The following is an 18,763-nucleotide window of genomic DNA, read 5'->3' as shown; positions in this document are numbered from 1 at the left end:
GCCAAAAATCACAGCCATACGTGGTAGCATTTTTCCTAAAATCAATATACAGCGCAAACAGGAAGTGGTCAAGATTAGACTTTTAATTATATGGATGGCAGGGCAACTTTAGCATTCTCAAACCAACTTTTCAATTAGGCAAGGCAACTTTAGCATTCTCAAACCAACTTTTCAATTAGGCGAGGCAACTTTAGCATTCGCAAACCAATTTTTCAATTAGGCAAGGCAACTTTAATTAAGCAACACATCTTTAGCATTTCCAAACCAAAGACAGCACAGCTTTAGCATTTCCAAACCAAAGACAACACAGCTTTAGCATTTCCAATCCAAAGGCAACACAGTTTCAGCATTTCCAAACCAAAGGCAACACAGCTTTAGCATTTCCAAACCAAAGGCAACACAGCTTTAGCATTTCCAGACCAAAGGGCAACACAGCTTTAGCATTTCTAAACTATATTTTCAAACCACATTAAGGCCACTGACAGGTCAGTAAAACTATTCACAGTTTAGTAGACATGTGTTCAGTGTTATTCACAGCTCGGACTGAGAGACATGACCTTCTCACTCCACCATCTTGCAGAGACTGACTGAGGTTGTTTCAGGGTTTCAGGGTTTTATAGTCCCTCTGGAATGGGTGTGGCCTTCAGGAGAGAGAATCTCAACATGTTTTAAACACTAATAACTCTTTAAAAAAATCCTCTTTTCCTGCGCAGCGGAGGCGGACTTTGAGTAAGATGGCCAAAAATCACAGCCGTAAGTGGCAACGTTTTTCTAAAATTAATCAGATATCTAGCTCCATATATAACATCCATTCATACATCAATACATAGTCCATCCGTGCTAGTCCAATTATCCAAGTATTGTAACGATCCGTATCCAAAATATTTATTATATTTCATTTCCACAAAATCTTTGCCTGGACAAACAGCTTTGCACCATTGAATTTTGAGGCATGTGAATTCCATGGTTAAAATTGGTGAAACTAAATTGTTAAATTGGCATTTGTGATGCATCTGGACAATAACAGGGTTTTTGAAAGGATCCCAAAAGATCTGAGCAATCATCTTAAATATTTGAAACATTCCTGTGTAGGTGGAACTTAATTCTATGCTCTCCCATCCTAGCATTTATGTGTAACACATATTATACTCCCCATCTGGTAACCTACTGAGTGTCAGCAGTGACATTTCAGGAAGGATGATTATAAGCACTCGTTCCAAGATATGTCATGTTGCCAAACTTCATACCATATAATTGCATTGCATGTATTTAGTAACTATATTTAACTTATCTTATATGCTATTGACATACTTATGAATGGTAATTACGCCATGAATAATATACCATGGGGATTTTCTCACAAACATTGGCAATTACTCTGTTTCTCCTGCAGGAGGCGGAGATTGACAGATTTGCGATTAGAACGGGTGTCAGGGGTTATGGGGAGAAAGAAGGAGAATGGGGTTGATGGGCCGAATTACTTAATTCTGCTGCTATCACTAGTAAATTTATGAGAAGCTGAGGAATTTCCCAATAAATGTGCATTGATAAGATCAGCACCACTTTCTTTTACCAGCCCCATATCCGTTAATTTCCAATAATTTATCCTTTTCTATTAGTATATGTGTAGACGTCAAACCTCCATAAGATTCTTGGTGAAGAACCCCAAACATTCACTATTCCATGAACAAAGACATTTCTTCTCATCTTAATTCTGATGGTTGACTTCTTAATTTGTGACTAGGATTGAGCCTGGCTTAACATCCTCCTCATCTCCACATTGGGAATCCTTGCATGAATTTTCCACTTTTCAATGGGATTACATTTCATTCTTCTAATGTCTTGAGAGCATGGGCTCAATCCTCCCTCATGGGAAAATCCTCCTCCTCCCAGCCCCCAACCATCTGGGAATCAATCTGGTGAACGATACCTCGCCTTGTATCACAACGATATCTTTCTTTAGATGAGAAGACCAGACCTGGACAATATTTCCAGATGCAGCCTCAAGCAGCGAGATGTTTCATTCCTGAACTCAAATCCTTTTGCAATAAACTCACCCTTTGCTTCTCCAATTGCTGTCTATTGCAGTGCGTTAACTGTCATGTTCATGTACACCAACACATTGCAGTTGCCCACCATTTAAAAAAACTACGCTTTTTTACCAAAGTGGATCTTAATCTTCCATTTGCTATATCGTACATGTGCGCAAGCCTGTCCATTTCCCAAGAACCTTTAATAGATCCTCTTTTCAACTCTTTCTGCTAACCCAGCTTCATGTTATCAATAAAATTGGGTGAATGGGACCAAGTGTCATATGACATCCTGATCCCTCATCCAAACCATTGATAATAGACTGTGAGCCATTGGGATCCGAGCCTTAAGCCCCTGTCCCACTTACGTGTCCTTGGCACGCTAATTATGCAACCCCGTGTTCGTGTTGAGGCGCGATGGTCCCGCGAAGGTCACACCCGATTTCATGCACCCGCACAGCCATCTGGAGCGCTGAACGTCAATTGAAGATGGACACAAAATGCTGGAGTAACTCAGCGGGACTGGCAGCATCTCTGGAGAAAAGCAATGGGTGATGTTTCGTGTCAAGACTCTTCTTCAGTCTTCAACAATAAAATGTTACTCCAGCATTTTATTGTCTATCTTCAATTTTCTTGCCCCCCCCCCCCTCTGGGAGTAGAAGTAGGGGCGGATTCGGACCGCAACGGCCGTGAGCCCCAGGCCGTGTTCGGCGATCGTTTGCCTGCTTCTGCTGCTGTTGGAGGTGAGACGCTGTGTCACGCCAGGGTCTTGGGCCTGTCCCAGTTTGCCCGTCAGTTACGCGACAGGCCGTTGGTGCGCGAAGATTTCGTTCGCTACAGAAATTTCGGAGCCCCGCGCGATGTCGCGCACAACTCCATACCGCTCCGCACTTTTCAGTGGGACCGGCCCCGCGTGGCCATACGATGCCCATGCGCCTCAACGCGACGACGAGGTCGCGTAATTTGCGTGCCAAGGACACGTAAGTAGGACAGACCCTTTAGTCCCTGCAACACCCTACTAGTCACTGCTCCGCAATAACAAAATGACCAATTTATTCCTGTTCTGTTTTCTGTCCATTAAACAATTGTTAGTCTACACTTGTTCATAACCCCTAATCCAATGGTCTTCAGTTTTGTTTAACAATGTCTTGTGCTTATTCTCAGGAAGCGTCAAATATGCCACACCCCTTCCTCGTTTTACTGTAAACCTCAAAAACGAATGAAAATAATATTGTCAAATATGATTTCCCTTTCATAAATCTGTCTCTCTGCTCTATCCTATTGTTATCATCAAAATGTCCTGCTAGCACTTTTATTAATAATAATACATTCTATCAATTTATCATTATTGAAGATGTCGCTGACATCATGCTGTTCCCTGTTTTATCTATCTGTCTCCATTAGTGGTGCTACCTTTCAAGAATGTTTGCAATGTGACAGTGAGTGCATCCACTTTCTCCTTAGCCCCCTCTTTCATAACCTTGAGAGGTTTCTGCTTTCAATACATTCATTTCTCCATTTTCAGCTACATTTAAACATGTTGTTCTTCACTGGGATATTCCAGTGTGTCTCCTTCTGAGAAGGTTGCCCTAAAAAAAATCTGTTAACTGTTATTTAATTTTCCACAACACAATCTCCCCTGTCTTCATTTGTAAAGGGCCCTTTTAACTATCAACTGAAAGATTACAATAGAAATGAGTATATTTGTTTCACCTGTGGCTATTAGAATTCTTGAGCCTGCTGCTTGATGTCTGATATATTCATGAGTCTTCATGCACTTAATAAGTATTTGTGTGTGTGTGTGTGTGTGCGTGTGTGCGCGTGTGTGTGTGCGCATCTGTGTGTGTGTGTGTGCATGTGCGCGCGCGCCTGTGTGTGCGCGCTTGAAGAAACTTGACCAGCAACGAGACATTCCTGGTACTGGAAGATGGGGTTAGTTTGGGTAGTATTTGCGGTGCAGGCTCGAAGGGCCGAATGGCCTACTCCTGCACCTGATTTCCATATTTTTAATTTTATCAATTGGCCAAGACACATTGAACTTGAACTTCTATATCACATCTTTACCCATGTACTCTATGTGAATTCTTTGTCAGCAGATTGTCTGCTATGGTTGAATTAGTTGTGACACCATTTGTGGTGGACTGTGGATGTTGCTATAGTTATCCTTAGTGTTTTTTTCTGTGATGCTATATACTGTTAAGGCGTACCAGCACCTCTTAAAAGTTAAACGTCATCATTTTGTTTTCCAGCTGTGGGGCACGTATGTTTAGTAAAGGTGCATGCTGGTACTTTTCCTACAAAAAAAAGAAGCATTGTTTATAAATTCGTCCTTCTTTCTGAAAGTTGTCTTGTCCATATAACCCAGCAAGATGGCCGTACTTTTGTGATTATAATGTCTTGTATGCTCCACACACAGTTCCTTCGCTCCAGTTCTCAACAAATTTTGAGTAATAACTCAATCAGTTGGATAGATGTTAATGCTCTGCAATATTTCTTCTACACATCTGTTTCAATTTTTTTCTCTCTCTCGTACACGCACTTTCTCCCTCTCACTTTTTCTTATTCTCTAAAAGCTGTTCCATCAAACCTACGGAATAGAAAGTCTTTTGGCCTTCCAGCTTTAATGTAACGTGTTGGTAAAATTTGTTTAGACAGTCTACATATTACTACAATGTAGTAATAAATCTTATTGCAAATTAAATGCAAGATTTCTATTTGAGTAAATGTCAAAAGGTTAAAAAAGTGCAGAATGAAACACAGAATTTTTACCAGAATTGTCATCTTTGCAATAGTTACATTTTAATTTTGATATTTGACCCACTACAAACTAATTATTATTTGTCCCAGGTCGAAGGTCGCAATAAAGCCAGTATTTAATGATTGTAACCCTACACTACAAAATAAAACAAAGGAAAAGAAATTGTTTCTTGTGCAGAAGAGACAAAGAGGTGGCAAAGATGCTTGGGATAAAACAATGCTCAGATCGGAAAAGGAAACAGTTGATATGGAAACCAGAGAAATCTGCAAACAACCTCAATTATCACGTTCAAATCCACCAGAATTGAAACTGAACCATTTTTCTGACAATCTGGTTGCAGGTATTTTCTACAATCCAGTTGAAATGATTTTCAATTAAAAAAATAATGTATTAATGTGTGGAAATAAATTAGAATTGCAAATGTTCCAATGCACATAATACTTGGTTCCTTTCCATCCCAGTCTGGCTTATAGAATACACAAACATCAAGTACACCAGCTATATAATGTATAATTAATAATTTAAATTGGAAGTGATTTCTAATTCAGAGTGCTACTTCCCCATAGTTTAGTTTAGTTTAGAGATACAGCGCGGAAAGAGGCCCTTAGGCGCATCAATTCCGCATTGACCAGCGATCCGCAAATACTAACACTATCCTACACACACTAGGCCCAATTTACACTTAGATTAAGCCAATTAACCTACAAACCTATAAGTCCTTGGAATGTAGGAAGAAACTGAAGATCCCGGAGAAAACCCACTCAGGTCACGGAGGGAACGTACAAACTCCATACAGACAGCACCCGTAGTCAGAATCGAACCCAGGTCTCTGGCACTGTAAGGCAGCAACCTCTACCGCTACTCCACCGTGCCGCCATAGATGTAGCTTATTTCATCTTATGTGTTATGAAACAACATGAAAAATAGTAAATAATCACAAGTAACCCACTTCACATGGGTCTTTCATCTGTGTCCTCATCCAAGTCTGGAACATACATGTCATACCCATAAAAATGGTCAATGGAGAAAAAGTTGAACAAGGATCGGCCATGAAATAAGATATTGTGGCAGGTAAAGGGCCTGTCCCACGATGCGAGTTTACCCAAGAGCTCTCCCGAGTTAAAATAAAAAATCAAACTCGTGGTACCTCATCACGAGGATTTTTTTGCTCTTGGAAATTTTTCACACTGTTGAAAAAACTTCACGTGTTTCCGCGTTTCCCAAGTACCTGCCGTTAGCATAATGAGCCGCTACGAGACATCCACGAGCTCCGACGTACCTGCTACATACATTCCACGTACTTACACGAGTTTGTATTTTTTAAACTCGGGAGAGCACTTGGGTGAACTTGCATCGTGGGACAGGCCCTTAGGGGTGCAAAGGGAAAGAAATGCTTGGGGACGTCATAGCATTTGACTGGGAAATTCATTTCTACTTGAAGCCTGTGGGACTGAAGGCAAAGAGAAATGGAACAGGATAAATTCAGTATTTTTTTCACAGCACAGACATGAGGGACAGAAAGAGAGCTTCTGATAAGATTTTCTTCATATTTGTAAGCTTTCGAAATGTCTGTCTGCGTGTGGGAGAAATGTGGAATTGTAGGCAATTGTGCAAAGGGAGATGAGTCACCTCTGAAATGTTGGATTTTTCACATGCTACAGAGGAAAATGATTTTAACGGGCTTAAGTCAGTCTATCTGAGTATCAGGAGATCCATATTTCAAAACATTATCGCCTGGATATAATGCATCCCTGTTTCGACTGGTTAGTGCAGGTGTTGCTAAGTACCAACTACCAGGATGCAGCCCTGGCTTTGACCCATTTCCTGGCCTGTAGGTCAGTTATACAAATTTATTAAGACATTGCCCCGAGCACAAAACCCATATTGAGAATGGTTGCCTGGGCTCAAAGCCTCATTGCACAATGATATCACCACCAGCCTCCACGGTTCTGTCAGATGCAGGAGACACAAAATGTAATGTATTACGGCACTTTTTGTTACAACATACTTTATGAATCATTGCACAAAGAGTTTGAATCTTTAAATACTAGAAGCCCATTCTGAAGTTTGGTACCTAGTCAAACTCCAGGGACAGAAGATGTATAAGATACTCAATCTCCATCAACAGCTGAAAATTTAATATACAATCTATACATGGATAAGGCCAGAGAAATGTCATGCTATATCAAAGTATTCATTTTGATCAACTTTACCTTTTGATTGACTTCAGCTTTTGAATGGTTGGTCAGATCAACAAAGCTGTTGGTTAAGCTTTTAGTCTGAACAAGGGTCTCAGCCCGAAACGTCACCCATTCCTTCTATCTAGAGATGCTGCCTGTCCCGCTGAGTTACTCCAGCATTTTGTGTCTATCTTCGGCTTTTGATTAATTGTTTCAAAATATACTAAGAATGTTCCTCCGGACAACAGGTTTGTCGGTTAATTGGCTTGGTATAGTGTAAAAATTGTCCCTAGTGTGTGCAGGGTAGTGTTAATGGGCGGGTTTCACTGGCCAGTGTGGACTTGATGGTCCGAAGGTCCTCTTTCCGCGCTATATCCCTAAACTAAAGAGTATCTACTGTGGCATCTTACAAAATGGCACCTGTGAAGCAGTCTTATGCTAAACCCACCAACCAATTACTGTGCCCAGGGATTCAATGTCTACATTTACCAGAGAGCAAGAAGTCAAGCGTAGCTTCATTTCCCTCAGGGTGACAGAAAGGTGGCACTGAGGCCCCAAAAGGAGTGGAAATTAAATTCCAATGGAAATACTTAGAAGAAAATAGCTGTATGAAAGTATATTTGACAAGTTTGATATATATAATTCACTGAACCTGTTATAGCGAGGAGCTGAGCTACATAACAAACAAAGTAAGACAAATGCTGGTAAGAGTTCGACACATATCTCAGCTGGTGTTGGTTGTCCTGGTAACTGCCATTTGAATCAAACTTGTAGTATTACATATCTACCAGAGTGCAAGTGGATGGTCATGCTGTTAAATACAGTTTAGAGATGAGATATTATAAAAGGTGTTTGTCTGAAGAGTGTACTTGTTAATGCAAATAACATTGTTATGTCTTGCACAGCTAAATGCAAGGAGGACCAGCTCCAAACCAATGCTGATGTGATTCATAGGCAAGATATCAGTAACACAATGCCAAATGCAACTGACTTGACGAAGCTAGAGTCAGGTAATGGTGACGAGAAAGAAAACATGTCAAAACATTTACATCCGATGGAAAGTAGTTGCCAGATTACTGCTGAAAGTTGTATTTCATTTGAAGGTGTAAAATTTAGCCAAAGTAATGAAGTGAGGGAAGGGAATGCCAGCCTAATAACAGAGTCAAGTATGGGGAAAAAGAGATGCAATCCAGGGTGGAAAAGTGCAATGTTTGGAATTGAGTGTTTCAACCAGCAAATGAAGACGTGCAAAAAACAACCAGATCAACTCAACTCTAATGAAGAAGAGAACATAGAAGCCAAATTGTCGGTAAGTGCCAATTAGTCTTTCTTCTCAAATGGACTTTGGAAATACTAATTTTAATAGACTGCGTCACTCCATTGTTAAACGTGGCTTTAATTTAATGGAAAAATACGAATATCTAGTAACTGAGCACTTGTTGGTAGAGCTAAATGTGATATGCAGCAACAGCAGTTGTATTACTGTATAGCAATGGATTTATGAAGTCTTCATGCTTTTGCTACTTAGGAGTGCCACCCTCTAGGCTTGTCCTCTGAATTAATTTTGTAAATATCCATTTTGTCTCAACTTGCCTTTTTCTTACATATGTTGTGCTATACAGTATGCGTCAGTTCCTAAAGAAGCTGTTATCTTGCAAGATAATTCATTTTTGTAACTAATATTGAAAATATATCTAAACAATAGTTAAATGTTGCTAAACCAGTTGTGTTAGTTAAAATGTTTTCTTCAGTATACAAATATCATAGCTAAATATTAATAAATCCAAGTAATTGCAGGTTTACGAACACCAGACTTACAAACCCCTTTATATACAAATGAACTTCTATGATATTATTAGAATGGAAAGTCTGATATTAATATATATGTGTTCATTCCCACAAGTGGCAGAACTAGTTTCCTCTTTCTCTACATTCATTGTGGGGGAAGTTACCGCATTAAGTGATTTTTGTGGACTTATGGACAAAATCTACTTGTGGAATCAGTATAAAATAGAACCCTTTGTTAGCCAGAGACAACCTGTGGATAGTTATGTCAATGTGCATTTAATGCAGTAAAAGATTTTCAGAAGAATTATTCTGAGCCATTGTACTACTTGCAGCAAATCGAACATTACAGACACTGCTGCAAAGAATTAATTAACATTGTGTATTAATCAATTCTGTGAGGCAGCAACAGCGTCTCAACATATTAACCCAAACAGATGAAAATCAAACTGTAGCAATTAAAATAATTTTCATTACAATCCCAAAGTTATTTTCTGCATTGTTCCTCGTGTGTGTTATATTTCAGTGTTCATCTAGATAATCAGTGCAAGCAAGGGTAAAGTTTCTCATTCATATTTAGGGTTAGAATTATGCAGAAACAAATATTTTTCTTTCCAGAATATTATTTATTGGTACATTATAAAGTCTCACAAGGTTTACAACCTAAAATCAGTTCCTGGAGTGAGGCAGAATGCCAAGGAATTCCTTTCCAACTTTTCATTGGCATAAGAAGAATATATTTTCCCACTCTCACATTGATTGTTAAAAGAACCATAAAGATCACAGTCTTCCAATATAAGATTCCCAGAAAAATATTGGTATTAAGTGTGTGCTGCTAGTTTTAGTGTGCAGCATTCTATTGATCTGGCTCGGGATCTGGGTCTGGATGTAGTACGCTGAAAAAGCGTAGGTGGAGCATCACTCAGCACTGGACAATATTTTTTTTTACATTTTATCAAGCCAATTAACCTTCAAACCTGTATGTCTTTGGAGTGTGGGAGGCAACATCTCAGGGAAAACCCACGCAGTTCACAGGGAGAACGTACAAACTCCATACTGATAGCACCCGTTTCTGGCGCTGCACTCTGCTGTAAGGCAGCAACTCTACCGCTGGGCCACCGTGACTGTTGCAAGACTGGCATTTACTAGCTTGGGAGCCAGTCTTAGTTTAAAGAGACATAGGCACAATACAAACTGCACTTTTCTAATGAGCAGATTAGGTTGTTGCTTCAAGATTTAATGGCATATCAGTCAAACACCCAAGCCAGTGGCCTTGTCATAGAAAGGCTTCTTGGTCGGTGCAGTTTAGTTGGGCCAAAGGGCTTTTTCTGTGCTGTACCACTATGGCTCTATCTGGTGCTGCAATAACGGGGGAATGCCCAGAGTATCTGGACAGGCTGAAGATGAATATTGTCTGAAGAACGTATGTTTCTTCTGCAAGGAAGCTATTGACGTCCTTCATGGCAACAAGTCAGAGCCTACTGGCCAGAGGTTGCTCCAAGGAGTAAGACTACATCAGTGCAGTCTATGAATATTTAAGTTTGCGGAAGTCTAAAAAAGCTAACAGATCTTATATCCAATCTGAAGTCCATGGAAATGTGATATTGTTTCTCTCTCTCTCTGGATGCTGATGATCTGCTGGATACTCCCAGCAAGTTTAATTTTTGTTTTGAATTTCCCGAATCTGCACATTTGTTCCAGTTACTATTCCACTAACTACCTTTTATCTTCCAGGAATGTTGGAAGATGCTCTGCTCCACTCTGTGTCAGGATTACTGTCTCCTCTGCTGTGCTCATCCATGGAAGATTCTATATTCATCCTGTGCCTGCCTCCCCATTGCATAAATAGAACAGATTTAGTTCAGATCTCCCTCAGCTCTTTGGACCATTACATGATGATTATGCCACTGCTGATTCATGTACTCACAAATAATTCGAAACATGACGTTAGCTTTGATGATACCCTGCTCTTACTTTTACATGAGCCACATTTAACTCTTCCATTCATTGACATCTTTGTCACCATCCCAAAGATAGGTTAGCTGAAAGTACTCATTGTATAGCTTTACTAGAATGTTGCCTGGGTTTCAACAACCAAGTTACAGAGATAGGTTGAATAAGTTAGGTCTTTATTCTCTGGAGCGCAGAAGGTTAAGGGGGGACCTGATAGAGGTCTTTAAAATGATGAGAGGGATAGACAGAGTTGATGTGGACAAGCTTTTCCCTTTGAGAATAGGGAAGATTCAAACAAGAGGACATGACTTCAGAATTAAGGGACAGAAGTTTAGGGGTAATATGAGGGGGAACTTCTTTACGCAGAGAGTGGTGGTGGTGTGGAATGAGCTCCCAGTGGAAGTGGTGGAGGCAGGTTCATTGGTATCATTTAAAAATAAATTGGATAGGCATATGGATGAGAAGGGAATGGAGGGTTATGGTACGAGTGCAGGCAGGTGGGACTAAGGGGAAAAAAATTTGTTCGGCATGGACTTGTAGGGCCGAGATGGCCTGTTTCCGTGCTGTAATTGTTATATGGTTATATGGTTATATGGGTATAGCCTCTGACTCCCCGTCATGCATGAGCAGCACAGTGGTGCAGCTAGTGGAGTTCCTGCCTCACAGCACCAGAGACCCAGGTTCAATCCCGAGCTTGGGTGCTGACTGTGTGAAGTTTGCAAGTACTCCCTGTGACCGTATGGGTTTCCTCCAGTACTCCGATATCCTCCCACATCATAAAGATGGCCCAGTGGTGTAGCAGTAAAACTTCTGTCTCACAGCGCCAGAGACCTAGGTTCGACCCTGACTGCGGGTGCTTGTCTATATGGGGTTTGTACCTTCTCCCCGTGGGTTTTCTCAGAATTCTTCCGTTTCCTCTCATACTCCAAAGACATACAGAAATGTGAATTGTCCCTAGGATAGTGTTAGAACGTGGGAATCGCTGGTCAGCGAGGACTCGGTCGGCCGTAGGGCCTGCTTCCATGCTGAATCTCTAAACTAAAGTAAACTTAAATAAACTTGCGGCTTTACAGGTTAATTGTGCTCTGTAAATTGCCTGAAGAGTGAAAGGAATGGAAAGGAAAGTGTGTTAACAGAGAACTCATTTGAATGGGTGATCAATGGTCGGCATGGACATGGTGGGCCATAGAGTTTGTTTCCATGCTGTATCTCTAAGCTAAAAATGAAACTGTACGCAGTAGGAACAATGGGGATGGGGGTATGCAGCTGGTTGCAAAATGATGAACTGTAACAAAATTAAATAGTAATAACCATTGTTGCACAAATGTGGGGAAATTGCTGCATTTCAAATTTGAATTGATATAACCTTTCTTCTTTCCATCCTTGAATTGAAATCATGAAGTAACATTCTATGGAATGATTGAAAGAGAATTCACAACCGGAGTTCCAAGGGGGTCCCACAACCAAGAGGGTTTTTGTTTTCAACTGAAGAATTAACTGATCAAACAGTGCATTTGGCCTCAATGAGAGCATCTGTGTGTAATTCTAAAAGTTGTGAGAGAGGGATCACTGCAAGATAACTCAAGTGTAGGCACAAATACAAAGACAGTGAAGGATTGTGACAAACAAAATTAAAGCCACAATTATTTGCTGTGCCTGGAAATACATTTGTACTTGACGCACGTAGGTTAGTGTTTTTAATAATGTCCGTCCATATTGATATCGCTTTATTTTACAGGAACTTGAACAACAGCTGATGATGGAGATTAAAAATTTCAGAAAAACGAAAACATTTTATCAGAAACTCCTTCAACAAGAAAAAGGTTGCAAAGGTTAATGATACATTTGTGTATTAAGTGAATGTGTATAGTGTTGGCTCTGTTGTTAAAGCATACAAGGGTAGAATAAGAAAATTGTGATCAAAACTAGTCTAAGAGAACTCATTTTGCTTTTGAAAGGATTTTCCAAAGTCCAAGGTTGGTTCAATATCAGTCAAACTGCTGTAACACACTCAATATATGCACCAGAATACTATGTGTCCATCCATACAATATGTAGTGAATCCTTTTCCCATGATGGGCCTGATGGATGAATGTGACTGGAATTAAGGTGGCATTCTGCTTCTGAGAACATGACCCTGGCCTAAGTCTGTTGAACCTCCCCAGGTGTGAGTCAGATTGCAGTGGTGACCTTCTGGTACTCATGAACACATTAGGAAATGTGGGGCATTGATGTCATTGCACGTCAAATAGTGCTGTTGCCTCACGATTGACCCAGGTTCAATTCTGACCTCCACTCTTGTCTCTATTGCCTCTGTGATCATGTGGATTTTCCCCAGGTGCTCTGGTTTCCTCGAACAACTCAAAGATGTGGAGGTTGGTAGGTAAATTGCCTCCTCTAAATTACCCCTAGTTTAGCTCATGGGATGTACATCAGAATAGAGTCACTGGACATGTGGGAGAAAATAAATTATAAGGAATGGGATTGATAGGAGATAGACACAAAATGCAGGAGTAACTCAGTGAGACAGGCAGCATCTGTAGTGAGAAGGAATGGGTGACATTCTTCAGACTAAGTCCCAGACTCATTCCTTCTCTCCAGTGATGCTGCCTGTCATGCTGTGTTACTCCAGCATTTTGTGTCTATCTTCGGTTTAAACCAACATCTACAGTTCCTTTCTACACAATAATTGATTGGATTGCTTTGAGAACAAACATGAACTCAATGGTTAAATGGCCTCCTTCATTAAAGTAAGGAATATAATATACACTATGAGATGTTTTCCTTCTTCTTAGCCTCTCTTGTACCTTGTTCAATGAACAGACCTAGTTTAGTTTCCAACACTGAGCATCTTGTCAACGGATCCCACCATTTGGTATGGTATCACCTTATACAAATTATTGTATTATCTAGTTGAGAACAGCACTATAAAATACTCACAACATGTATCACACACAGACTAGTAGAGAAAGCATCTTATTATCCAAACCATCAGTGTATCATCAGATGGTGAGAAAAGGGCCTTGACTAAGATATTTCTGAAAAGCACATAGTTCAATGCACTCTGGAAGCAGCATTTACAAAATCTCAAGTTCCTGTTGCTAATGGTTTGCAGAGTACAAGCTGTGACTCCGGGCGTAGTCATGAGAATACAATACAATACAATACCATTTATTTGTCATTTGAACCTCACATGAGGTTCAAACGAAATTTGGTTTCTGCAGTCATACAAGAAAAGAACCAAGACACACACCAACACAATTTACACAAACATCCATCCCAGTGAATCTCTTCCTTACTGTGATGGAAGGCAAAGTCTTGTCTCTCCCCTGCTCTCCATTCTTCTCCCAGTGTCAAAGTCAAAGCCCGGCGGGCGCTAGCAAGTCAGCGGCCATTAAAGCCGCGCCGGGCGATGGAAGGCCGTGCTCCGGGTATTGATGTTGGAGCCCCCGGCGGGCGCTAGCAAGTCCGCGGCCATTTAAAGCTGCGCCAGGCGATGTAAGGCCCCGCTCCAGGTCACTTTCAACCCCGCAATTCGGGCGGGAGAAGTCGCCGTTGCTGGTATTGTATTGTATTGTATTTTAATGACCACACAGCCAGGCTGGTGGAATTTGGGTTGTCAGCAGCGATACAATAATAAAGAACCACAATAAAAAATGTAACACAAACATCCACCACAGCATTCATCACTGTGGTGGAAGGCACAAAAATTTGGCCAGTCCTTCTCCATTTCCCCCCCGTGGACAGGACCAGAGTCCAGAGTCAGTCCAGGATCGGCTCTTTCCTCACCGGAGACTAAGCTTTAAGTTGTTGTAGGCCGCAGGACGGCGGTTGAGATTTAAAGTCTCTGCCGCAGCCAGAAGCACCGTAGACAACAGGGCCGGCGGTCGAAGCTCCCCTCCAGGAGTGATGGTAAGTCCATGCCGGCCCCGCGGTAGAAGTTGGCCGTGGGCCGGCAGTGATGGCTTCTTCTTCCCCCGGGTCCCCCACGAGGGATCCCTGGCTGTAGACGCCGCACCAGCTGGAACTCTGCAGACCGCGACTTCAGGCTGCGACTTCAGGCTGCCGGCTGCCCCGGGCCAGCAAAACGGAGCGCTCCCCTCCAGCGAGCCCCAGCGAGGGCTCACCCACTCCACAACGAGAGTCCACACTGCGCCCGCCACTGAAGCCCCGGGCGCGTCTCCGGGAAAGGCCGCGCCGATCCTTCATGTTAGGCCACAGGGGAGGCGACCTGGATAAAGTCGCCTCTCCATGGTGCTCCGTGAAGCGGCCTCCCACCGGGGACCCGCGAGCTCCCGGTGTCACCATCCACGGGAGTCGGGTCACAGCAGCGCGCCACCGCAGCTCTCCACGCTCCGAAGCTGGCCAGCTCCACGATGGTAGGTCCGCAGCTCCGCAGGCTCCGTGACTTGAGCCCCCAGGTCGTTCCGGTTGGAGGCCGCTCCACGGTGCTTGGCCCCAATGACAACGGAGACCCTACAGGGAAAAGGTCGGGTCCCCATGCAGGGAACAGATTTAAAAGTTTCCCCCACCCACTCCCCCGCCCTCCACACATACACATTTAAAAGCCCACTACAAACTATACCCTCAACGGGACAAAAAAAAAGACAGACAGACTGCAGAGGCCGCTGCGACGTCGGTCACGCTGCCCACCCACCGGAATATGTCCCAAAGAATGCAGATGAAGGTCATGACTTAGGGTATTGAGAGCCACAGGTGTGTAGGGTAGGGAAGCCTAAAGGAGAGTCATTAATTAACTTGTGTCATTACCAGAGTGAGTTTCTCTGGGCCAGGCTGTGCCATCTCAGAGAATCCCTTTCTAAATGTTGCAATCTCAGGACATGCTGGGTGGATATGTGTGGGAATGACAAGGGCATGTACATTTCTCCCACCATCTCTCTAAACAAGCATTCTGTTGGAACTTTGCCCTTATACATGCAACTAACAGTGAAAATTATTTTTCCATGCAAGTATGATTCACAAGACATACCCGGTCGAACCTCCAGAAAGGCAAGACACTATTTAGAAACCTGCATACTCCAGAAAACATCACCTTCCATATGAGCAGACCTGAAAATGGTGTCTTGCGTGAACACATTTCTAAGCATACAAGTCAACCTGAAATGCATACAATTTGGTGCACATTTCAAAATGCCTTTTTCTGATATAATCCTGTGTGAAAAATGGTGAATAATTACTAGTTTCCTGCATTGCGGAAATTGCTAGTTTCCTGCATTGTATTTACTTGCATACTAAAGCCTGATCAATCTTGGACTTTATATTGTATTGATATTGTTGCCAGCAAAAAATCCTCTTCAAGTAATGTTTGATTCCCTCATCTCCATGGTTACATAGATTGAAACTAGCTGAGGATTACAATGGTTTTCTGTTACCTCTCATTTACAACTTATCTGCAGATTTCTTGACCCAGCTGCACGCCATTCTTTGAATTCGGTGACCTTTCCCAACGTTGAGAAATGTACAATCTATTGAGCAGGATCTATTGAGCAGGATTTTTTTTTTAACTAAACTGCCACTTGAGCAGTTAAATAATCAAGGCAAAATCCAGTGATAAGCCATTATTCCACAAAGTTTAAAATGTCCTCTCAGCCAGAGACATGTATTGTAGTGCTCCAAACTCAGATTGACACCCAAATTCAGTTCACCTTTTGGTTTAGTTTAGAGATACAGCGCAGTAACAGGCTCTTCAGCCCAGCGAGTCTGCACCGACCAGCGATCCCCGCATATTAACACTATCCTTCACACGCTCAGGACAATTTACACATACACCAAGCCAATTAACATACAAACCTGTACGTCTTTGGAGTGTAGGAGGAAAGTGAAGATCTCGGAGAAAACCCACGTGGTCACGGGGAGAACGTACAAACTCCGTACAGGCAGCACCCATAGTCGGGATCGAACCCGGGTCTCCGGCGCTGCAAGCGGTGTAAGGCAGCAACTCTACCACTGCACCACCGTGGCTGTCCTTGCACTGTTATGTCACTACAAACTACAAATCAAAGACTAAATGGTAGTAAAAAATATATGCGTAACCCATAGCTCCTGAAGTTTCTGAAGAGGAAAAAGAACAATTCAAGGTTTTGTTTTGAGCAATATTTTACTGTAAACTATGTTTTCAGAGTGCACTGCTGCATCTTATTTTAAAGGGACTGATGCAAAGATGTTGCTGCCTAAACTTAAGCAAGAACTTCAGGAGATAAAGGTGAAGGTGGAGCAGCTTGATGAGGAGAAGAAGTATCTTAAGGTATTTTAAATGTTCAAACTACTATTAAAGATGGACGGATATATTCTATGGGGATTACAAATAAGTTCTAACATTGAATTTTTCTATCATTTTTAAAGTCAATGCAGATCTGAATTACACGTATGTAGTTTATCCGAAACATTGTTTTATTTTATATTTAATTCAGAATTCACATAATTCTATTTTAGTCTGAAGGAGTGGGATCATGACCTGAAACATCATCTGTCCATTGCCATCCAGATATGCTGCCTTAAGGGCCTGTCCCACTTCCGCGACCTTCACAGGCGACTGCTGGCACCCTGCTGAAAATTCAGCTGCGACCATAAAGATGCTACGACTCTTTGGACCTGTATGGTCGTGAGCGGTCTCCTACGGTCGTGAGAGGCCTCCAAAGAGTCGTAGCCTCTTTCTGGTTGCCGCTGAATTTTCAACATGTTGAAAATTTCGGCGACCTATCACAGGCGTCAGCAGTCACCTGTGAAGGTCACACAAGTGGGACAGGCCCTTTAACTGCTGAATTCAACCAGCACTTTGATTTCCCATTCTTCTACCACCATACCGTGTGGTATTACACCAACCTCCAACAATAGAATTCAGCAATGAAATGCTGAGAAATGTAGACCACTTGGGAACAAAAAAAGGCAGATATTAATGATGAAATTTAATGTTACGTTTTAGCTTTCAGAGGAAAAGATTGTTTGAAGATCTTGTTCTCAGATCTTTTGAGTTCAAGTTCAAGTTACATTTATTGTCACATGCACCAATTGGTGCAGTGAGATTTGAATTACCATACAGCCACACAAATAAAAAGAACACAATGCATGATAGGATTTAACATGAACATCCCCGCACAGCGGAATCAACGTTTCCCACTGTGAGGGAAGGCAACAAAGTACAGTCATCTTCCTCTTTATTCACCCGTGATCGGGGCATTTGAACCCTCCGCAGTTGCCGCTACGGACGGCTGGATGTTCAGACCCTCTCACCGGGATGATTGGAACTCCGACGTCGGAACGGATCGGAACACACACGCGGCTTGAAGTTTCACATCCTTATTGAATCCCCTGTTAACCATCTTTGATGAGTATTTCCATCTTCTCCAGTCTAACCTTGTAGTGGCAAGCTCTCATCGTAGTAAAGCGTATCTGCATCCTTGCTAAAACCTTTCATCCTTCTTAAAATTCCTTGAATCAGACTGTGTACTCCAATTCAGGTGGTAACGAGGGAATGAGGACGCCACATCAAGAGAAGGAACAAAGGAGGAACCAGCATGGGGGGGGGGGGGGTCACTGTGAGGAGGGGAGGGGGGAGGAAAACAAATGAGGACTTGTCGCGGGATACTTTGTTACTTTGTAACTTATGCAATAGTCGCCCTTTATGTGGTGACTATTGCATACCTTGGGTAGGCAAACAAGGAATTTCACTGCATTCATTCATGCTTGTTAAAACTAGATAATTTGTGTGTTGACATGAACAACTAAGTCCTTTAGATACGCAACTTGGGTTGGGGGCGCTGTCCTGTGCATGGCTGCCCAGCCAGCAGCTGTTTGTCTCTTCATCTTTTTTTTTATTTTTTAGTTAGTTAAAGTGTTTTGTTTGGAGGTCTAAACTTTTTTAGGTGGGGGGGGGGGGGGGGGGGGAACTATCCTTCAGGGTCCCTACCTGGTCGGAGTGGCAGCTTTTCTCCGGGCTGCAGTTTCTACCTGTCCTCGCGGTCTACCAGCGGGCCCGGAGCGGCGTTTCCTGTCGGGGACCGCCCAGTACCACGGTTCGGCGGCGGCACAGCGCTGGA

General features: G+C 42.3%; 1 protein-coding gene across 1 annotated transcript in view; it reads left to right on the top strand.

Annotated features, from left to right (window-relative positions):
* LOC129703922 (kinase non-catalytic C-lobe domain-containing protein 1) overlaps positions 1-18,763 on the top strand; it is a 191,076-nt gene that overhangs the window by 133,723 nt on the left and 38,590 nt on the right. The window contains 4 exon segments of the mRNA XM_055646635.1: positions 4,878-5,128; positions 7,874-8,277; positions 12,445-12,538; positions 16,874-16,971. Coding sequence (XP_055502610.1) covers positions 4,878-5,128; positions 7,874-8,277; positions 12,445-12,538; positions 16,874-16,971 — 847 coding nt within the window.

This window comes from Leucoraja erinacea, chromosome 15 (genome assembly GCF_028641065.1).
Source record: "Leucoraja erinacea ecotype New England chromosome 15, Leri_hhj_1, whole genome shotgun sequence".
NCBI lineage: Eukaryota > Metazoa > Chordata > Chondrichthyes > Rajiformes > Rajidae > Leucoraja > Leucoraja erinaceus.
This window is presented reverse-complemented; position numbering and strand designations above follow the sequence as displayed.